Consider the following 24411-nt stretch of genomic DNA (forward strand, 5'->3'; position numbering starts at 1 on the left):
GAGTGCACTGAAAAAGGTGCAAAGTTACCTGACCAACTGGTTGTAGATATACAGCTGGAATTTGGGATGAAGGTTGGGAAAACAGACACTGAGAGAGGCCCAGTGATGAGACGTAAAGACAGAGAAGAAGTAGTGAACAGGAGAGCAGTGTCTACAAAATAAGGAGGAAGATTTTAAAACCAAGAGATCAAGAGGCAGAAAGAATGAGAAAGGGAAAGTGTAAGAGCTGAGTGAAGAAATTTTAATATGCTTCCTGAAGAACATTATAAGCGACTCAGTTAAAGCAGGCATTACACTCTGTGTGACATTTTTTAAAGTGTATTTTTATAGATCTTACCAATGATTTCTGAATAAACATGCCTTTCTTCTCAAATGTTGCTTAACCACCATCTATATTTTCAGTTAAATTTACTTATTTGTGAGTAAAGTAATAAGAAGTACATTGTGGGACTAAATTAGTTTTCAATTAAGCTTTAACAGACAGTACAACAATTATGGCCATGAACCTAGTATATCAACAACTCTACACACATACGTAATCCTGAGCAAGTGATTTTTAATCTGTACCTCGTCATGTATTTTAAAATACTACATTTGCCTTACTTAACCTTACCATCACAATCTAGCTTGAAAATAATACAATTTAGTAAACTGATTTACACAAAAATACCTTGTTCACCTCTACAATATAAAACTTACAGCTAAGAGGACCTACTGGAGGTATCTTGCTTTATATCTAACAAAGGCCCACTTAATTGATAATATTGAAATACAATACCCATTCTATAAGATATCAGGATGCATAATTAATAAAGTGAGCTACTCCCAATAAATACTGTCAGTAGAAAAAAAAAACTGATATGGATAGCTCAAGCATAAGGTTAAAGGTAAGAAGAACATTCCATTTTATAGTTATAAAAGCAGGAAAAAAACCCCACATTTTCTTCTTTTGTAATAGTAAATAGATCTGTGTGTGTGTGAATGGATTAAAAAGTCTAGTAGTACCTTTGGAAAGGTTAATTCTCTTTGACAGAGCATGCTCCTGTTCACATGCACACAACAATAACTTGTAGATCTGGGCAACATTTATTGCCTTGGAAGGGCAAGGAGTAATATAGTATGTCATAGAAGTGAGAAGATCTAGGTATAAATCCAGCGATTCATTTGGATTTTAAAAATTATGTATAATCTTGCCTATGTGTATTTTTTGATTACAGACTATTTCAATGTCTGTTTCATCACATATAACTCAGTATTTCATTTCCCCTTCACTTACACACACACACGCAAAAACACACACATTCATACCTGGATTGCCTTGATTTTCTGCATTGAAGTTCAAGAAAAACATTTTTGCTAAATTTCAAGTTAAGACATTACAATCTTCCTTGCCATTCTTTATGAACGTACAATAAACTTATTTTGATGTCAATTATCAAAATATTACGCAAAACAAAGGCACTTGGCAAAAGGCTCAAAAATCTATTCATAACATTCAAATATTACCCACCCTCTTAAGTGTATAACTGCTAAATGCATGCATGACCTAGTACAAAAAGTAAAATAATATTGGAAAATGTGAAATAAACTTTAAAAATATGCAATTTAAACTTTTTCTCTAGCCCAATACAGAGAACAATAATTTTCCTCTATTAAAGATTAAGCATATTCAAAAGCTCTAGTTTAGGAATGAGGAACGAAATAACTAACTAATAGAAAATGAAAATAAAATAGTTTAAAAAAGTGTAAGAAAAGTTTAACTTAAAGTTAGAACTTCTTTCCATAAACATGTTCCTTATTAAATATAAATACATTCTATAAGGAGTGCCCTTTAAACGTTGAATAAAGTTGAGATAAAAGAGCATTACTTCACAATAGAATAAATAATCCTTCAAGATGCTACACAGAAACAAAAATTGTGAATGATGCAGACATAAATGCCGACTAATACAAAATGCTTTTGATTGATGTCAACGCATTGCCCCAACAAGTCCCCTGATGGTAACGGAACACTGGACAAGAATAAGATATACAACAGATTTAGTCTAGTATGGAAATCATTAAGTTTTTTAAATGTTTGAACTTAAGGAATTAATGAGTACTTAATTAGCTCTTTTTTTTTTTGAGACGGAGTCTTGCTGTGTTGCCCAGGCTGGAGTGCAGCAGCACCATCTCGGTTCACTGCAACCTCCACCTCCCGGGTTCAGCGATTCTCCTGCCCCAGTCTCTGAAGTAGCTGGGATTAAAGGCACCTGCCACCATGCCCGGCTAATTTTTGTATTTTTTTTTTAATAGAGACTGGGTTTCACCATGTTGGCCAGGCTGGTCTTGAACTCCTGACCTCAGGTGATCCACCTGCCTTAGCCTCCCAAAATGCTGGGATTACAGGCCTGAGCCGCTGTGGCCAGCTTAATTCACTTTTTAAATTTTTTTTTTTTTTGAGATGGAGTTTCACTTGTGTTGCCCAGACTGGTGTGCAATGGTGCAACCTCAGCTCACTGCAATCTCCGTCTCCCGAGTTCAAGAGATTCTCCTGCCTCAGTCTCTTGAGTAGCTGGGATTACAGGCATGCACCACCACGCCTGGCTAATTTTTTGGATTTTCAGTAGAGACAGGGTTTTACCATGTGGACCAGGCTGGTCTTCAACTCCTGACCTCAGGTGATCCACCCACCTTGGCCTCCCAAAGTAGTGCGATTACAGGCATGAGCCACTGTGCCTGGCTTAATTCACTTTTTTTTTTTTTTTTTTTGAGATGGAGTCTTGTTCTGTCACCATGCTGGAGTGCAATGGTGCGATCTTGGCTCACTGCAACCTCTGACTCCCTGGTTCAAGCAATTCTCCTGCCTCAGCCTCCCGAGTAGCTGGGATTACAGGCACGTGCCACCACGCCCAGCTAATTTTTATATTTTTGGCAGAGACGGGGTTTCACCATGTTGGCCAGGATGGTCTCGATTTCCTGACCTCATGATCTGCCCACTTCGGCCTCCCAAAGTGCTGGGATTACAGGCGTGAGCCACCGCGCTTGGCCTTAATTCACTTTTAAAGTCACACTTTCACATTCTGAACTTGCTCTGTACAGCTATTCAACTCCAGTAATTAGCCATCTAGCACTTTGCTAATTTCAACAAAATACTATTTAGAAGGATCAGTTTCCAATGAAGATAACTTTAAGTCATCAATTTAGGTTTTAAAAAAATCTATGAGGTTGAAAGCAGATATGCTAACTTAACTTTGACTTTAGCTAGCTGAACTCTGGAAAACAAGGTTCTAGTTTCAGCTCTGCCATTCTGCTGTGTGTGTGTGACCTGGGGAAAGTTACATAAACTCTGTGGGCCTCAATTTCTTCATGTAAAACAAAGGGACTATGTTTTATGGCTTCCCTAAGAGCCCTTCTAATTTTAACATTTTATGACTCTCCGTTGGACTATTTCCACTTATTTTGTACCTCAAAAGACTGTCAGACCATGTGACTGCTAGACCATGTGATGTAGGTGAGAACTTTTGTTGCCCACTGAGCTGATATAATTGTGGCCGCATTCTAACAGATTATAAAATCATTCTATAATTTGAATAAAATTATAATCTAAATTTTAAATAGAACTCCTATGTCTAAAAATCCTTTCATTATAAAAGATATCAAAAACAAACAAAATCTTAATACCTTCACAGAAGAAACATTTACAGTTCTGTATTTGTTTAGTATGTTACTGTGCTTCCATTATCATTAGTTACTCCACTGGAATACCAAGGAGTCCATGGACACCCTGGAATTGCATGTAAGATTGTATACATGTGTGTATATGCATTTTTCTGAGGCAAGGTTCCAAAGCATTCGTCTGATTTACAAGTGAACTCAAGATCCCCAAAAAGTTAAGAATCACTGCTGTATTTGTACTGATCTTGAAGAAAATTACTGCTGCTTTATTAATGAATCCTTATGCAATGCTATGTATCTCCAAACTACTGAGACTACCTAGCTAAACTAAAATATTACTTTTTACTCTTCCCAAAACAAAACTCACAAAAAAACAATACCTTAAATCATTTTATTCCTTCTGGGTTTTTAATTCTATTACTGTTATAATTAAAAATGGAACATTAGTGCTTTACATTTTAAAACGGACTATTTTGAGTATTTTAGCATCTTTAATAATTAAAAAAAAAAAACAAAACAGGAGGACAAATGAGGATACAGACAGTTTTGACCAAAAAGAAAATGTAGCTTAGGTCTGATTTTCTTTTCTTTTTTTTTTTTTTTTTTTTGAGACGGAGTCTGGCTCTGTCGCCCAGGCTGGAGTGCAGTGGCCAGATCCCAGCTCACTGCAAGCTCCACCTCCCGGGTTCACGCCATTCTCCTGCCTCAGCCTCCTGAGTAACTGGGACTACAGGCGCCGCCACCACGCCCGGCTAATTTTTTGTATTTTTAGTAGAGACGGGGTTTCACCGTGTTGGCCAGGATGGTCTCAATCTCCTGACCTCGTGATCTGCCCGTCTCGGCCTCCAGGTCTGATTTTCTATAGCAAAATCTATTCTATTACTTAAAATTATCTAATAATTTACATACACCTAAGTAAACAAAAGAATACAGCACATTACTCCTGACCTAGGAATTCCCGCAGAGAATAAAAACAAAGTATCAGACTATCAGGATTTATTCAGCTACTATACGTAGACTAGAATGTTATCTAAGAAAATTCTATTCAATTTAAGGCAATGCTATTTAACATTATTATTTAAAACAATCTAATTAAAATATCTCCTTTAATGGAATATCAAAAGCCTTCTCTTGAAAATCCTTCATTTTTAAAATTCATATTAATGGTGAAGATTTCGACATTGATCAGACAATAAATTTGGACAGAGACATTTGGACAGAGAAATGTCATAAAATATTTATCTGCTTAACTTTTTGATCAATCATTTAAAACCAAATACATTAATTTTTCTCCTTTAACAGTTTTGTAAGCCAACTGGGAAGTGTAAAAAGAGTATTTAAAATGTTGTGACTAAAGGTTTCATCTTTCTATGCTACCGTGGTCTGCAATGAATGACCAAACCAAAAAATAGCTATATACTTTCTGCCCCTTCTTTTGATGTTTGAAAGTACTTACTAATTCAACAATATATTTAACTCCCTCAGGAGGCTGAGTGGGGAGGATCACTCATACCCAGGAGTTTGAATTCAACCCTATTGTGGGCAACATAGTGAGACTCTTAAAAAAAGTACACTCATCCATGAAAATGTCCTTGACATATATCACACTGTCAGTAAGAATTTCTCTTTTCTGAACTTCCTTAACAATTGATCTAGATATACTTCTCTATATGAACCTGCCCCTCATTCTTTTTTCCGTCTACACTCTAAGCTTGAGACCAGGGTTTAAGTCTGATTTATCTTGGTACCCCTCAGAACTTAGCATACTCAAACATTAATCAATAAACAATTGCTGAGAGAGTAAGTGTATAATTAATAAATAATATGGAAGAAGAAGCTACTGTTAACGAATGAAAGAAAAAATGCAGTGTCCTATTTTAAGTAATGAAACACTTAAAGATGAAGAAAACACCATTCTTTCAGTGTTTCGTTTGTTCTATAAACAGGAAGAGTCAATCGGGATGTTTTTCCATGAATATCTGTTTCATGTTTATAGGCAATCCACTTAAATTGTAAATAACATCCCTTGCAGTAATAAAACTCAGATTTCACTTACCAATATAACCAAAAACACCAAGAGTTATTCAGTTCATGGCTTAGATCTACTGTATGTCTTTTGCAAACATGTTTTCATTATTGTCTTTTGCATTTTGAATATTATTTTTTCCTTTTAATATGATGATAAATGGAAATTATATGACATTTATAAAATGTCTACTCAACGAAGAGGTCAAAAGCCATATGTTAGGAATATAACGTATGGCTTTTAATATTCAATAAAGGCATTACTGTCTCAGTAAAAAAAAAAAAGGAAATCTTTCACTATAGCCAAAAATGATATGATCACTTCAGAAAAATATCTGTCATAAAATCAGAGTTCAGAAGGTTACCAATAAGCAATGACACAAAATGAAAAGGTTCCCCCTAAAAACTAGCTAAATTTACTGAGAAGGACGACTACTCTTTGGTGATTTATAACAATAAAATAGGAATGACTACCTTTGCAAATCTATGGAACAAATAAGTTCCTGGTCACGAAGTAGCAGAGGTTCAAATGATTTTGTCGTTAGGTGTCTACTGTAGCAAATGACTATGAAATTAACTGACTCTGTATTTATTGAGCTGACATTCCAACATCATTGAAGGAGATGAAACTATGGTGCTCTGATAATATAAATGGTATTTAAAAGCTAGTTTTCACATTACTTTGTTTCAGAGACCAAAAAATAGTGCATAACAATACTCTTCCTTTTCTATGCACCACCAATTTCGGAAAATACTTTAGTTCATCCTCAGATTTCTTTTTTTTGAGACTAAGTTTTGTTCTTGTTGCCCAGGCTGGAGTACAGGGGCGTGAGCTCAGCTCACTGCAACCTCCATCTCCCAGGTTCAAGTGATTCTCCTGCCTCAGCCTCCAGAGTAGCTGGGATTACAGCCATGTGTCACCGCACCTGGCTAATTTTGTATTTTTAGTAGAGACGGGGTTTTACCATGTTGGCCATGGTTGGTCTTGAATTCCTGACCACAGGTGATCTGCCCGCTTCGGCCTCCCAAAGTGCTGGGATTACAGGCGTGAGCCACCAGGCCGGGCCACATCCTCAGATTTCAGCACCATCATTCAAACATTTCTTTGACACTACTGTCTTTATTCCTATCACAAACACAATTTCATTGCCTCAAACAGATCAAAAAGTCACTGAATGCTTCAATGCCTATTCTCCTTGACAAATCTCTCAAAAATCAATTGCCATAGTTGTCAAGGAAAGGTAGAGGAATAATACAAACACTCTAGGTGATTAATATTTTGGAGTATATTAAAATAATTAACAAAATTTGGAACAAAGTCAATAAATCCAAACTTAAACTTGTTATTTAGGATTTTTAAAGCTTTAACCAAATCTGAAATAAGCAGCCCAGAAACTGACTGATCTCAAGGGCAGACTAGAATTAACAGCTTTTTTCTACAAAGGTGGTCAAATTAGGATATCATTCGTAGACACTGGCAATGAAGATTTTACTGAAATAGAAGAGCAAGGGATCAATGAAGAAATCACCCTGACACTGTGTTCCCCCAACATTTACCACTCAAAGACATTTGTGGCAGATATACAAAGTCAAATTAGTGATAAAAATCGGAGAGATTATTCTAATTTTTATTTCAAAAGATTGCTGGAACAATACAGTATGCCCATATAGGCTACTGGAAATTTTTATCAGGAAAGGAAGAAAACATGTTTAATCTAAATTTTAATAAATTCCTACTTGAAGAAGCCTTTATCAGTCTATCCCATGGAAATCATCCAAAAGGAACATTCATTCATATATTTGTCAATACTTGGTTTCACCTCTTATATTTTTAATTTTTTAAAGCTGTATTTAAGACATTTTCATAATCAATTTAAGTGTTTTTAAGTTATGAAATGCCTTTCTTGCAATGAAGTGCCAATATAGAACTGCACCTACAGAAAGTAAGGATTTCACTTACAACTGCTTGACTGTTGCAAAACAAACTAAATCATAGATTGATTTAACATATAAATAGAGCATCATTAAATTTGGTGATGTGTGGTATACTGCCAAAGGTTATCAAATTAAAACTTAAATTCAATCTGTAGTAGTTCAAATTGCGAACTTAAAATGGGTGGTCAACAAAAATTTCTAATGAGTCTCTTTCATATTTAATGGGTTTCGAGGAAGCTAGATATGGGGTGGAGGTTACAGAGGCAAGAATAGAGTCCACAAGCAGTTAATTTATAACCGTATTTAATTAAATATATACCCCAAAGAGTAAAAGTCTCACATAAATGTCATTTTATATGGTCAACACTGATGTACACCTGAGCTATATCTAAGTTGGAGTAGCTTTCTTTCAGAGTCTTTACACATTAATTCTCAGAACTATTTTAGAAGAAGGTTAGACTGCCAAATCAACATTCCTGGAAATTTTCAGCCTTTCTGCTTTTAGCTAAGGAACTCATACCTATTCACCAGGTTAAAATTTCATCTATTTGAATAAGCCTGAGAGGTGCCAGAGAGCCACAGGATGAAATGTCAGGATATACCATTAGTTGCTTCCCCAAATTATTAGACATGCTTTTCTTTTAGTAAAAGAAAGGGGAAAACTTTGTTATGGGTACACGTGCAGATACTTTTTTTTTTTTTTTTTTTTTTTTTTTTTTTTGGAGACAGGGTCTAGCTCTGTCACCCTGGCTGGAGTGCAGTGGCACAATCATAGCTCACTGCAGCCTTGACCTCCTAGGCTCAAAGGATCCTCCCACCTCAGCCTCCCACATAGCTGAGACTACAGGCACATGGCACCATGCCCAGCTAATTTTATTTTTTTGTAGAGACGGGGGTCTCACTATGTTGCCCAGGTTGGTCTTGAACTCCTGGGCTCAGATGATCCTCCTGCCTCAGTTTCTCAAAGTGCTGGGATTATAGGTGTGAGTCACCACTCCTAGCCTTGTTTTTTGGTTTTTTAAAATAAGAAACCTGTTCGTATTAAAATTGTTTTATAAATAAGATCTACAGTTAATTGGCTTCTAACAATTCTGCTAAAATGCTACTGAATCCATAAAATATTTATCTCAATCTAATGAAGTATATTACAAATGTTATTTGTTGTACTACTTTCAATGTAACTAAACAAGAGATATTTATACAAAACAAATTACTTTTCATCCATGCGGCTTCTCATTTTCTTCAGTTTCTGCATAATGCTGCTAGTTTCACTGCTGGAGATTGAAATGGGAGAAGGACTGCGGGTCTCCAAGTCAGTTGGACCAGGACTGGTTGCCTTATTATCCTTTGTATCTTCATCACTATGAGAGTCCTGCAAACAAAAAGAGGCAAAATTGTATTGGACTTTAATAGGACCTTGAAGTCATCATAATACTGTCAATTCAAAATTAAGTTTATCCACAATACAATGTTTATAAAAGAGTTGAAAATAAGATAATAAAGGACAAAATATATCACACACTTAAAAATGGTTAAACTAGTACATTTCATATTATGTATATTTTTACCATCATTTATATATAGAGAGAAAAAGAGAATATCACAACATGTAATAATTTTAAAGAAATGTAAGAAATCCAAAAAAGCTTCTGCTATTAGTAATCTAGTATCTACACGTCCTCTCTGAGATTTCAAAGTTGAACCACTCAAAAGGAATAAAAAAGTTAGATCTATAACTATATAAAACACACATGTACAGACACAAAGAATGACTGGAAGATGTAACATTTATTTTAATCATACGAGGGCAAGGGTTTTTTCCTTTGAATATTCCTTATGCAAAACTAGGTTTTCAAAAATCAAAAAAGTTTGTAAAGAAAACATCTGGAAACTATTAATCAATATATTATTTCTGATGAGCAAAAAGTAAAACTTTAATTGCTTAGTATGCCTTCCCCACAGTCATTTATTCTCCTAACTTTTCAGGAAGATGGGTAGGGACAGTCATGACTGTTTTTATTTTGTTTAAAAAAAAAAAAAAAAAGTAGAGCCCTTGAGCTTCCCTTTCTTCCTCCTGAACAGTTCAGTCTTAAAGTCACTGGATGGGACAGAGCAAGGCAGGCATCTCTGTAGGGGTTGAGGGACACAGGAGGGCAAGAGTGGGGTCTCAGAACCTGAGCAGGATGAAGAGGGCATTTAATGCAGGAGGGTGGCTGGTAAGGAGAATCAGAGCCCAAGAAGGCCAACAAGAATGTCACATGGAAGTGACCCCACACACAATTGCAAGCCCAAACACAGTGAGGATGGCCTTACCACAGAGAACTTCCTAGCACAATAGCCAGAGTCCAAAGAGATAAGGAAGAGAAGGTATGAGGAGATGGGAATAGCCCAATTTGGGGAGTCAGAGCCCAGGTGGAATGAGAAGGGCAACCACTTTCAGGTAGTCTGCAGATTAAGCGGTAGTAATGTATCACTGTTAATTTGTTGGCAACTTACTCTCAGATAACTCAGGATAACAGAATTTTTTGTACTGTTTGACATTTTTCTGTAAGTTTCAGATTTTTTCAAAATTTAAAGTTTACTTTAAAAATCAAAGCAGAGCATATTAGGAATTTTAAAAATTATACTGCTATACAGTTTGAGTTTTCTCACACTATAATGACTTTTTTTTTTTTTTTTTTTTTTTTTTTTGAGACAGGGTCTTGCTTTATCACTTAGGTTGGAGTGCAGTGGTGTGATCACAGCTTACTGCAGCCTCGGCCTGCTAGGCTGAAGCAATCCTCCCACCTCAGTCTTGCAAGTAGCTGGGACTATAGGTGTATGCCACCATGCCCAGCTAATTTTTGTATTTTTTGTAGAGCTGGGTGTTTTGCCCTGTTGCCCAGGCTGATCTCAAACTCCTAAGCTCAAGCGATCTGCCCACCTAGGCCTCCCAAACTGTTGCGATTACAGGCGTGAGTCACAGCACCCAGCCCTACACTGACATTTTATAGTACCTTAGAATAGGTCCACTGAACATGGTGGCTCACACCTGTAATCCCAACACTCTAGGAGGCTAAGGCAGATGGATTGCTTGAGCCCTGGAGTTGGAGACCAGCCTGAACAACATGGCGAAACCCCATCTCTACAAAAAGTTCGCTGGGGGTGGAGGTGCATGCCTATAGTCCCAGCTACTGGAAAGGCTGAGGTGAGAGGATTACTTGACCCCTGGGAGGTCAAGCCTGCTGTGAGCTGTGATTGCACCATTTTATTCCAGTCCAGGTGATGGAGTGAAACCGTGTCCTCCCTCGACAAAAAAAAAAAAAGTTTCAAATTTTGTTTTTGTCTAATATCTCCTTTGAATCATGTATCATTGTATTAAAGTTGGATAGCTAAGATGAGTATCATGTAAATAGTAAAACAGTGTCCCCCATTAATTCTGAAGAATATATTTGGATTGATAAATAAGAGCAAAGCCCTCTGTTCCAATTTAGTTTGTAAGTGAAATATATACTAAATTAAACTAATATTGTATAAGAACTATGTGGCCCTTTCAAAATTTGAATATTCCATAGGAAAAAAATAAAACTCTCACTATACATTAGGGCATTGCTACAGTTTGAATGTTTGTCCCCTCTGTAACTCATGTTGAATCTTAATTTTCATTGTAACATTAAGACAGTGGGAAATCAGACTATGGTATTTGAGAGGTAGAACTTTTGAAAGGTAATTAGAAATAGACGATGTCATAAGGGTTGGACTTTAGTGGCTTAATAAGAAAGAGAGGATTGAGTTAGCACGCTCAGCCCCCATGTCATGTGATGCCCTGCATCACCCCTTGGGACTCTGTGGAGAGTCCCTACCAGCAAGAAGGCCCTCATCAGATGTGGCACCTTGACCTTGAACTTCTCACCTTCCAGAACTGTAAGAAAAAATTTTGCTCCTTTATAAATTACCCAGTCTTAGGTATTCAGTTATAGCAACAGAAAATGGACTAAGACTGGCCCATCCATAGAACTTTATCCTAGTTCATTATTGTATCATACTGTTTGAATGACTATCATCTTAGAACATGAGACAGGGTGAGATACCGGCAATCAACCTAAGACAGGAAACAAATAATAACTTCATGTAGTTTACCAATTTACTCTCCCCTGCAGACTTCAACTTCTCCTGTAGTTTTATGGTGGTCTGTCGGATCCTTTCTATCTCCTCCTGCTGTTTAAGAATCAGCTGTCTTTCCTTCCGAGCTGCCTTATTGGCTTCTTGAAGACGTTTTATTTCTGCCTAAGGTTTAAAGAGTTAAGACAGGGATCAAGATTGGGAAAGACAAGGCCAAAGTAATATTAAAAAAAAAATCATCACATATATTAAAAACAAATACATACAGTATTTTATAACAAAAGTAGTAATACTGAAAAGTTTAAAAAATAATGAGGGAGGAAATAAATCACATACAATCCCACCATTCTAAAATAATTTCATATGATCCCTTAATTTTATTTAAATTATAATTAGACTGATAATTCATATCCCATTTTAAAACATACATTTCACATTTTTCCATAATGCTACTTAACGTTTACACTTACTAGTTTAATAGCTGCTTATCAAGTAAACTAATTAATGTAACTATTATTCTATTGCTAAACTTTTAGGCCCCTATAATGTTTTACTATCCCAAATAATGCTTTAATGACCATACCACAGACTAGTTCTCTAGGAGAGATTTCTAAAAGTAAAATAAACACGTCAAAGACAATGAATCATTTTATGGTTCTTAAAAACAGTTTTTAAAATTGCTTTCAAAAAAGGACTGCCCCCGCCTACAATGCTACCAGAAACATTTAAGACTACATTGCATCAATCTCTCTCCACACAGAATACTAAGTTTTCAATTGCTAAGTGGGCAGAAGATAACACATTTCACTGCTAATAATTGTCAAAATTTAACAGATAATCCTTTTTTAAAAATAAATTTGTTTTAAATCTGTTTTTTTGGTTAGATATGTTGGCTCACATCTGTAATCCTAGCACTTTGGGAGGCCAAGGCAGGCAGATCACTTGAGCCCAGGAGTTGACTAGCCTGGGCAACACGGTGAAACCCCGCCTTTACAAAAGATACAAAAATTAGCCAGGCATGGTGGCACTCACCTGTGTTCCCAGCTACTTGGGAGGCTGAGGTGGGAGGATCAACCTGAGCCCAGGAGGTCAAGGTTGCAGTGAGCCAAAATCATGCCACTGCACTCCAGCCCGGGAAACAGAGTGAGACCCTGTCTCAATCAATCAATCAATCAATCAATGTTTTCTTATTAATAAAGCATAATAAAGACATTAAAATTTGTAGTTATAATTATTTTAATCACTGAGATTTTTTGAAACTACCTTAAAATGCAAAAAAGTGCTTTGTAAACATCTACACTTCCAAAACATCAAATTAACAATTGTTAATATTCAGTTATATTTTCTCCAAGTCTTTAATCCTGTAAAGAAATAAAACATTACGGATAAAACTAGTCTGCAATCTTGTGCCCCAGCTCCTCAGAGGTAACAACTATCATGGCTTTGGTATCTATCCTTCCAGCACATTCTTTTTAAATTATTCTAAAAATATTTGTGCTTATCTGTAAACAAAAAGATACACTATTTGGTTTGTATGCTTAAAAATATTTTATAAATATCATATGTATATGTTTTAAATCTTGCTTTACTAGATATCACTTTCGATATTTCGCCATGCTAATTTATGCCTTTTAATGCTGCATAAAATTAGAGTGGAGAACCATATATTTATCTATTACCCATATGGTGGGATTATTTTTATTTTTAAAATTTTTTAGAGACAAGGTCTTGCTCTGTTGTCCAGGCTGGAGTACAGTGGCTCAATCACAACTCAATGCAGCCTCAAACTTGTGGGCTCAAGTGATCTTCCCACCTTAGCCTCCCAAGTAGCTAGGACTACAAGCACGTGCCACCATGCATAGCTAATTTTTATTTTATTTTTTTGTAGACACAGGGTCTTGCTATGTTGCCCAGGGTGGTCTCAAACTCCTGGCCTCAAGTGATGCGTCTGCTTTGGCCTCCCAAAGTACTGAGATTATAGGTGTGAGCCACTGTGCCCACCCCATATGGTGAGATTTTAAGGTTGTTGTTTATTTTTTACTATTGTACAAACAATGCTGTAAGTAAACAGCCTTATATATTTTGTCTTCTTGGGCACATTTATAAATTTTTCTGGAGTAGTAGTTCTCAGAGTGTGCTCTATGGAGTCCCTGGAAGTCTTGAGACCCTGTCAGGGGACTCTGAGCATCAAACCATTTTTTATAATACTAAATACATTATGAGCAAATATATTATTTGCTCTTTATTCTCATTCCCTAATGAGTATACAATGGTTGTATACATTTTAAAGAAAGTAACTATATTTTCCAAAACAAAAAATAATTTAGTGAAAAGAATGATATTTTAGCGTTTTGCATATCTCTTTATTGTCTAGCTTGATTTTTTTTAACATTGTGCATTGATCACTGGGAAAATGTTGGTTCACTAAGTTATGCGGATTTTCTAAATGTTGACACACTTCATTATGCAATATCAAACAGTTATACTCATGAATATCACCATTAATCTCAAAAGAAAAATTATTTTGGGTGGGCAATGGAAATTTTTCAGAATCCTGACTTGTGTGTGAAAGCTTGAATTTTATCATTGGCAATATATGCTGTCAGTTATTTTTCTGAAGTGACAGGGATACTTGCTTCGTTTTTGAGAAAAACATTTGTCAGATAACCAAATCTGAATTAGCACAGTTTGCCTTGAATCATTCTTTCAAGTAAAAATGCTATTCCATGAAAAAAAATTTTTAAAAAAGCTCACAATTCAAACAAGCGCACAAATACTTCTCCTTGAATTAATCACTATATTCTGGTATCGAGCAAAGGTGTCTGATTATGGATTTCCCGTTTCTGTCACACAGAATACAAAAAAGACATGTACTCAAGAGTTTAAGACAATAAGATTAATAATTCTTACTACTCAATCAGGACATTCTAAATGAAACTTGCTTTCTTTAACTGCAAGTAAGTGGCATGAAGAATAAGACAATTACCAATACGGTTTGGTGCCACTGACTTGTGCTAAAGCACCAGCAGTTTTACTCAGCATTGTTTTCTCCTATTTAGTGCAAATGTCAACACAGTGAAAAGGGTAAATTCATATCAGAGTATCATGAAAATAGTTTTGATCTTCCAGACCTGTGAAAGGGTCTTAGAGGCCAGAGTTTCACAAAGTACATTTTGAAACTTCCACTAACTTAGGCCTGAGTTTCTGAACCAAATAATGTATAAATTCACCCAATTCAAGCCTAGAAGAAAAAAAAGACAATTTCTAAGGAATACTTGGGAAACAAGGTTTGCTCCTCTTGTAAGAACACATAAAGTTGTACAAATGAATTGCTTACTTTAAAATGGTGAATGGTATAAGTGAATTATTCACTTTATTAAAATGGTTATTTTTATGTGTTATGAATATCACTTCAGGGAGGGTAAAACTGGTAAGACATAGGAAAATACGGTCTCTCTTTTTTGGATACGGTTGTACCAAATTGCTTAGAGCCAGCCATTTCGCTATCAGTCAAAAGAATTCTTTCTGCTACAGTTGCAATAGATATCTTAGCACATATATTCTTACACTTTGGTTCTTTCAACCTTATAAGGCAACTTTTCAGGGGTAACCAATTGGATCAAAGAGTATATTTTGCATATTTACTTTAAAAATTCTTAAGTATTACAAAAAGAAAAAGTAGTCACTCATATCCCTACCACTGGCATTAAACATATTTAACAGTTTGCACATTTGTTTCAAATATGTTATCTATAAATAGATAAACATAGATGAAACCAAACTCCATGCCAATCTCTTCCTCCTTCCTCTCTTCCCCAGAAGTGTATCATTCCTATATGTGGTTTTTTGCTTTTGATGCATGAGTGGTTCCACAGAACAAATACTACTAATTGGTTACATTAAAAAAATTTACATGACTGGTATAATACTGTATATATTCTTTGCATCTTGCTTTTCTATAAAAAAGAACATTATGGTTTTTGGTAAAGGAAGATCTACTGCTACACTCTCCAGTATGACAGCTTCTAGCTACATGTGGCTAGTAGCTACAGTATTGGACAACACAGATATAGAAAATTACTATCATTTCAGATATCTCTATAGACAGTGTTGATATCTAATACATTCAGTTTCCTGTAGTACTATACTTTCTTGTAAGAATATGTTTTATTTCATTTATTCTTTTATTGAAGAAATTAAGTTGTTTCCATTTTCCTCTGCACATATGTGAAAGCTTTTTTAGGATATATACCAAGACAGAACTGCTGAGTCATATATCATATATGTCCTCAACTGAACCAGGTAGTGGCAATTGCTCTCAACTCAAAGTGGTTACACCAGTCAACACTCTAACCAGCTATACAGAGCCGCAGTGACAAAACTGGAGACTCAGGAGATCTTAAACTCACATTCTCCTCAAAGCAGTTGTCAAGTTCTGAAGGAGCACATAGAGGGCTAAGGAGTTAACCCAGAAAAGCCTTGAAAGCACAGCAGAAATCTCCAGTCTCTTGTGCTGAGTAAAAAATTGTATCTGGGTTTCCAGTGAAGCCCTGGAGAGCCCCAACCCAGGGACAATGCAAACCAGACGTAGACTGAGGCTTACCAACTCTACAACCCAACCCTAACCCAGCACAATCTTTGAATGAATTAAGATGAACAGTTGATAACTCTAATAAAATAGCAAAAGAAAACTCTAATAAAATAGCAAAAGAAAGGATAAATCCTCTCTGGGGGAAGAGACCATCAGCTGGAGCCTTTGCAGTTATTTATATACTGCTGTCTAGTACTCAACAAAAAAATTACTAGGCATGCAAAGTAAAGGAGCCATACGATAGTTAAAAAAAAAAAAGAAAGAAAACAGACAATAGTAAATAATAGAGGCACAGATGGCTACATATAAGCAGACAGGGAAGAAATAACAGTACAGAAAATTAAAATAACTACGGATAATATGTAGAAAAAGATAGAAAAGTAGGCCGGGCACAGTGGCTCATGCCTGTAATCCCGGCACTTTGGGAAGCCAAGGCGGGTGGATCACCTGAGATCAGGGGTTTGAGACCAGCCTGGCCAACATGGTGAAACCCCATCTCTACTAAAAATACAAAAAAATTAGCTGGGTGTGGTGGCACACGCCTGTAATCCCAGCTACTCAGGAGGCTGAGGCAGGGTTTGCAGTGAGCCAAGATCGCACCATTGCACTCTAGCCTGGGCAGGAAGAGTGAAACTCCATCTCAAAAACAAAAACAAAAACCAAAACAAAAACAAAAACCAAGTAGATTAAAGGGTAGAAAATTTTAACAGACTTAAAATCTATTTTAAAAAGAATAAAATTGGGTATTATAGAACTAAAACACTAAAACAGATCAAATTAAGAACTCACTGGAGAGACTTAGCAGTACATTGGGCAAAGTAGAAGACATACTAATGAACTCAAAGACAGGTCAATAAAAACTTTCCAAACTGAAGCACAGTGTTTTTAGTTTTTAATTTGTTTGTTTTAAGGAATAAAATACAAACAAGACAGAGGAAAGGGATGTGGCAAATGGTCAAAAGGTCTAACCTATGTCTAATTGAAGTCCCTGAAGTAAAAGAGAAAAAGAATGAGGCAGAAGTGGCCAGGCACAGTAGCTCACACCTGTAATCCCAGTACTCTGGGAGGCCAAGTTTGGGGATCACTTGAGTCCAGGAGTTCAAGACCAGCCTGGGCAACATGGTGAAACCCCATCTCTACAAAAAATCACCTGGCACTGGTGGCGCACACCTGTGGTCCCAGCTACAGGGGAGGCTTGGGTGAGTGGACTGCTTGAGCCCTGGAGGCAGAGGTTGCAGTGAGCTGAGATCGTGCCACTGTACTCCAGCCTGGGTAACTGAGTGGGTCCCTGTCTCACAAAAAAAAAAAAAAAAAAAAAGGGAGGCGGGAGCAGAAGCAATACATGAAGAGACAGTTTCTGAAAAACTGATTAAATAAAACAACCAATACAAGAAGCTCATCAAATCTGAAATAGGATGAATACAAAGGAAACCACGCCTACATGCATCATAGTAAAACTACTGAAAAATTGGATAATTTTTAAATAATCTTAAAAGGAACCTTCAAAAGAACAAGATTAAGATAACTGACCTCTCCACATAAACAATAAAAGCAGTAAATAATGGAAAAACATCTTTAAAAGTGCTGAAAGAAAATAATTTTATGCCTATTAAAAATATTCTTCAAACATAAAGGTGAAACAAACACATTTTCAAACTAATCAAAACAAAAAATGTGTTATTAGCAGGCATGCAATAAAATACCAGATGTATTAAAATGAAAAATCTTATACTTCAAAGGATACTATCAAGAAAGTGAAAAGAAACCCCACAGAATGAGGGATAAATTTATAAATCTTGTTTTCATTTTATTTTATAACAGAAAGCTACTGTAACATTATAGAAAGTTATTTACTTATTTTAACTAAGAAAAAATTTTAATTTATTTTAAAATCAATTTTTTGGATTAAAAATACACAACTTTTTTTTTTTAATAGAATTCAGAATTTATTCAAATTCATATCATCTGTAATGTTTCCTGGGATAAACATATAACTAAGTAATAAGCCAATATATAATTCAGATAATTAGGTTCCTAAATCATTTAACATAGTAGCTAGCACCTGGCAACAGGTTAATATGGAAAAAAATAACTAGAATCTATTGAATACTTACCAGGCACAGTGAAACACATTTTACATATGTTACCTCATTTAATCCTCACAACCACCATATGAAGTATAATCCCACTCCTACAGATGAGGAAATTAAGTCTCAGAGAGTTACTTAAACTTTGACCGTGATTACACAGTTGCAAGGGACAACACTGGAATTCAAATAATAGCAACTAACATTTATTGAGCACTTACCATTGTGCCACAGTCTGCTCTAAGTTTATTTTATGTATTAACTCACTTATTCCTCAAAACAACCCTATAAAGTATGTTACTATTATTATCTTCAGTTTACAGATGAGGAAACTGAGACACAGAGAAGTTAAGTAACTTGTTCCAGGTTATGAAACCAGCAACTGGTAAAGCTGGGATTTTAGCCTAGGAAATCTAACTCCAGAGCCTGAATTCTTTACCACTACACTACCATGCTGCCTCTCCAGAATTCAAAACTAAGGTCTTTCTAAGTCCATTAAGCCAAAATATTTATCAATATGTAATTAATATGTCATGAAAGTCTAGGAAACAATAATTTAAAATTTAATCCAAATAGATTCTTTTACACATATCTTAATTTTTAAAATATGTATTTCAAAAGAGTATTTTTCTTTTACTTACTACATGAAGGTAGAAAGTTTGCCTGTGTATTTTATTAATTTAGCAGTGACACACAATCCTAATTTAGGAGAAATACAGTAGATTATCATGCAACCCCTATAAGTATAGTAGTATGAACATAAACAGTGGAAGTATCAACTAAATCTCATTTAAGGCAATAATAAGGAAAAGAAATCAGGCAAAATAATAGATTCCATAACCTAACTTGCCTTATAAGCTATCCTAAAGGGGTGTCTTCCCTAACATACCTTTTCTTGCTGCAACCTTAAAAGCAAACCACGCTGTTTCTTCCGGAGTGGGGGCATTTTATCATCCTCTCCTTTGTCTCGTAGATGTCTGCAAATAATATTTTTCATTCAGACAAAGATTTGATTAAATTTCTCTTACCTGAATAATGTCAAGAATTCTTGACTACTAAAAAGTCTACAAACCAATTTAACATTTTCAAATGTGAAAAGCAGTTGCTACATGTAGCTGTAACCATTCATATCCGAATAAGTATTTTACTGAGGTATATGCAAGCCCTAGAATGTGTCCTCTGAAGACAGAAGGACTTTGGGAAATTTACAATATTGTATCATATGACAACATAAGATTACAGTCAGTTAAGTGGTAAAAGAGGAATGCAAAGAAAATGTTATGTGAGTAGGAGGAGGTCTTGAAAGAAATACAAATCAAATATGACCGCCATACTTCTAGCTTGAGAAATTGGGTTGCTCAAATCAAATCAAATGAGGAAACAAAAACATCTTAAAATATAAAGCATTCTGTTTTAAGAATGAAGAAATTAGTGAAAACTGTACTCACTGAAAGAACTTACTTTTTTTGATGCTCTAACCAGGCCAACTCAGCCTTAGTCTTCTCCTTCAAGGCCTTTTCGCGGAGACGCAGGAGTGAAGACTGGTGAGCTGCCCTCATTTCTTCTTCTTTCATATACTGTCGAACCATCTCCATAGTAAATTTAGAAAAGCTATCTTGTCCTCCTGAGAATGGCATGTTCAGTTCCTAAAGTAGATGGTTTCTTTCTTGTTTATCATCATCTAACCTTTTGGTACTTCACTCCACTAAAAGTGGTATGCATTTACAAAAACAAACTATGTATTTAACAAGGCCATCAACAATGTAAGAGAATATTCTTTAAAAAGGCACATGAGGCAGATTAACATTCATCTGCTAATTAACTCAGCCAATAAAATTTTAATAAACTACTGCAAGCCAATTACTGTCCCAAGGATCCAAAGTGGGATAAGAATTTGTTTCTGCTAACCAAAAAACATACAATTTGGTAAGAACGAATGTAAATTTCTAAATGGAATACAGCATTAGAAGAGTGAAGCAAGTACAAAAGCTAGAGAGATAATATTGGCTCAGATCCTCAAAGGCCTCATATATCATTCCAAAAAATAAGTTTGTATTGTACTTTGTAAGGAAAGTAAAGCCAGATTTCATAGGAAAACTATAAAATAAAATTGATATCTTAGAAAAATCATTCTAGTAGCTGACAAATGAGACAAGTACAAAATGTTTTCTCATATCTTTGAGAGAACATATCCACAACCATTTACCTCCACACATAAAGTGAAACACACCTTGGCAGTAGACAGCGTAGTTTTTTCTGGAGAAGCTTCTTCATCAGAGTCATCATGATGACCTCTTCTCTTTTCCATATTAAATCTGCGGTGACTCTCTGAAGGTAGTAATGATCGAAATGATTGTTCTTCTATTTCATCTTCTGTCATGGATTCATCAAATTTCAGAGAATATTCTGTTGCAATAGATGTTGAGTCTAAAAGAATATGGAGAAAGTAGATTTTATCATTATAACTGTTCTCAGTAGGTATTCAATTAGTAGCCCTTTGCCTCTTTATGGGACAATCCAACATAAATTCATAAAACTGATCACTAAAAAATAGACATGAAACATTAAAATTCATTTGCCTTACAAGCAAGGAAAAAACCTCTAAAAATACCTAGAAATATTAGGTTAAGAAATATAAAGATTAATGTTGCAAAAAATTTAGAGAGCTCTTACAAATCAATTAGAAAACCACTAATACACCTATAGAAAAATGAAAAAAGGTCAGATCAGATGCTTTACAAAGCAAATATAAATAGTAAAAGTGAAAAACTGTTTAACATTACTATCAATCAAAGAAATGCAAGTAAAAATATCTTTTTAAAAAACTCATTAATTCCAAGTTTAATTAGAATATGACAGATCTTTCAGGCTGCTTCCTGTGTGCCTTTGACACGGTTTTTTTTTTTTTTTTAATTGAATACTTCTTCACTTTCTGGTACTACAAGATACTCCAGGCTCATTGTATTTTCCCTACAGCCCTAGAATCAGCCATTTCTCCAAAAAGCTCTTATTTATTTTATTAAGGAATGATACTTAGAAACCACAATCTAGGGGCCAGGCACAGTGGCTCACACCTGCAATCCCAGCATTTTGGGATGCCAAGGTGGGAGGATCCCTCGAGGCCAGGAGTTTGAGACCAGCCTGGGTGACAGAGCAAGACCCCATCTCTTTAAAAAATCAGAAAGAAAGAAAGAATTTGTAGGCACTAGTTGTCCTTGTTACTACAGGTGTATCACTGCTTCTGCACTTGCTCAGTGGACAGAGCTAGGTAATATATGGATGTATATTAATCCATGTGTACAAGTGTGTGCACATACTTACGCACACAATTACAATTGCTTTTATATCCATTCAGTCAGCCAGCTAAACATGAATTCATACTTACGTCTATGATCCAGTACCAGAGTTCATTCTAGTCTTCCTTTCTTGTGTATCTTCCCTTCCAATACTGAGAAACATGGCTCCCACCATCCAACACTCATTTACTTATTTGTTCAAACCCAATATATATGTAAAGAACTGTTAACCTGTACCCCCGTGAAAAACTATTATCCAACTAGAGTATAGGTTTATGTACCGTTCCTTTTGTATTAAGCTTATATTAACAGTTTCCACTCAAGACACCATTTTCCAAAGTTACTTACTTAGGTCAGCTCTTTTCCCTAACTGCTTCAATGTCGTTATGCCATATATTTGTAATACAGTTAGATCCATTTATCGCAGGCTGCGTTCCATTTTGGGATCTCCCAATATCCTGATTCATGTGTGTGTTTGCATGATTAGTTCACAGATACTAAAATTTACTCATTGTGATACACAGTTCCAAGGTTTTGACAAATACACAGCATCATACAGAACATACATACATACAGAACAACTACTCTATGTAACAGTTCCTTCACCCTAAACGTCCCTCCATGCATCCTCTTTGCAGTCAACTACTTCCTCTTCCCCCTAATGCCTAGAAACCAATTGCTTTCCATCTCTTTAGTTGTGCCTTTTACATACTGTCATATAAATTGAATCATATTATAACAGATAGATTTTTGGGGCCTGCTTTTTCACTTAGTAAAATTCACTTAAAATTCGTCCAAGTGCGCTCCCTTCAATAGCTCCCCCGGTAGAGGGGAGGTCTGGTAGAGTGCAGGACTGTAAAATTTGTCCATGTTGTTGCATGAATCAAAAGATTATTCCTTTTAATAGCTGAATAGTATTTCATTGTATGGATGTACCAGTTTATTTATCCATTTTCCTAGTAAAGGACATCTTGATTGCTTATAGTTCTTAGCAATTATGAATATGCTGCTATGAACATCAGTATATAGGTTTTTATGTAGACGTAAATTTTCAGATCACTCAGTAAATACCCAGGCATGTGATTGCTGGATTGTATGGTTAAGTCTTACAAGACACTATGAAACTATCTTCCACGGTGATATATAATTTTCCATTCTCACCAACAATGTATGCAAGTTCCTGTTGCTCTGCATCCTTGTCACCAATTTATTATTGTCCGTTTTTCTGATAGTCATTCTAGTAATGTGTTATAGTATCCTGTGATTTCAATTTTAATTTCTCTAATGATATATGTGGTTGAAGACTTTTTCCTGTGTCTATGTGCCATCTGCATATTTTCTTCAATAAAGTATCTGTTCAGATCTTCTGTACATTTTAAAAATTGAGTTGTTTTTCCTATTATTGAAAATTTTTTTTTTTTTTTTGAGACAGAATCTCTCTCTTGTTGCCCAGGCTGGAGTGCAGTGGCACAATCTCGGCTCACTGCAACCTCCACCTCCAAGGTTTGAGCAATTCTCCTGCTTCAGCCTCCTGAGTAGCTGGGACTACAGGTGCGTACCACCATGCCCAGATAATTTTTGCATTTTTGGTAGAGATGAGGTTTCACCATATTAGCCAGGCTGGTCTCGAAATCCTGACCTTAGGTGATCTGCCTGCCTCAGCCTCCCAAAGTGCTGGGATTTCAGGTATGAACCACCACACCCAGCCTTCTATTATTGAGTTTCAAGAGTTCTTTACATACTCTAGATAGAAATCCTTTATCAAATATGTGATTTGCAAATATTTTCTCCCAATCTGTGGCTTGTCTTTTCATTCTCTTCACAATGTCTTTCACAGAGTGGAAGTTTTTAAATTCTGATAAAGCACAATTCATCAATTTTTTCTTTCACAGATCATACCTTGAGGTGTTACATACCTGAGAAGTCATCACCAAACCGAATGTTGCCTAGATTTATATTTTCTCCTACGTAGGAGGTTTTTAAGGGTTTCGTTCTTTGGATAGTGGCTGCCTTGTGAATTCTAGCTGTCTTGGCTTCTTCAGATTCCTAACTCAATTTTCTCAACTCAAGAAGACCACTGGGCTCCATGCTCTGTAGTCTGGAAACTCCCTAGGCAGTAAACTGGTAGAACTGTAGCACTCATTTGTTTCCAGTCTCTCATGAATCAACACAATTCACTGCCTGAGGCCCCACTGTCTTAAAAATAGTTACTTCATGTTTTGCCTGATATTTTACTTGCTTTAAGAGGGAAGCAGGCTGGGCGCAGTTGCTCAGACCTGTAATCCCAGCACTTTGGGAGGCCAAGGCGGACGGATCATGAGTTCAGGAGTTCGAGACCAGCCTGAACAGTATGGTGAAACCCCGTCTCTACTAAAAATACAAAAATTAGCCAGGCGTTGTGGCGCATGCCTATAATCCCAGCTACTCAGGAGGCTGAGGCAGGAGAATTGCTTGAACCCAGGAGGCGGAGGTTCCTGTGAGCTGAGATCATGCCACTGCACTCCAGCCTGGTGACAGAGCAAGATTCTGTCTCACACACACACAAAAATAATAAATAAATAAAAAATAAAAAATGAAAAAAAAGAGGGTAAGCAAATCTGGTCCCTGTTGTTCCATCATGGCCAGAAGTAGCAGCAGTCCAACTAATAATACATTTTTGTTTTTGTATTTCTGCTAGTCAAGTAAAGCACTGGGCAAGTAATTCAATATTGTTTAAAGA

General features: G+C 35.9%; 1 protein-coding gene across 1 annotated transcript in view; it reads right to left on the bottom strand.

Moving 5' to 3' along the window:
- CEP350 (centrosomal protein 350) overlaps nt 1-24411 on the bottom strand; it is a 133299-nt gene that overhangs the window by 40829 nt on the left and 68059 nt on the right. Inside the window, exons 22-26 of the mRNA XM_050793928.1 lie at nt 20627-20823; nt 19858-20042; nt 19286-19373; nt 11737-11883; nt 8832-8989 (exon numbers count right to left, since the gene is read on the bottom strand). Coding sequence (XP_050649885.1) covers nt 8832-8989; nt 11737-11883; nt 19286-19373; nt 19858-20042; nt 20627-20823 — 775 coding nt within the window. The remainder of the gene's footprint in view (nt 1-8831; nt 8990-11736; nt 11884-19285; nt 19374-19857; nt 20043-20626; nt 20824-24411) is intronic.

Source organism: Macaca thibetana, chromosome 1 (genome assembly GCF_024542745.1).
Source record: "Macaca thibetana thibetana isolate TM-01 chromosome 1, ASM2454274v1, whole genome shotgun sequence".
In the NCBI taxonomy this organism is placed as follows: Eukaryota; Metazoa; Chordata; class Mammalia; order Primates; family Cercopithecidae; genus Macaca; species Macaca thibetana.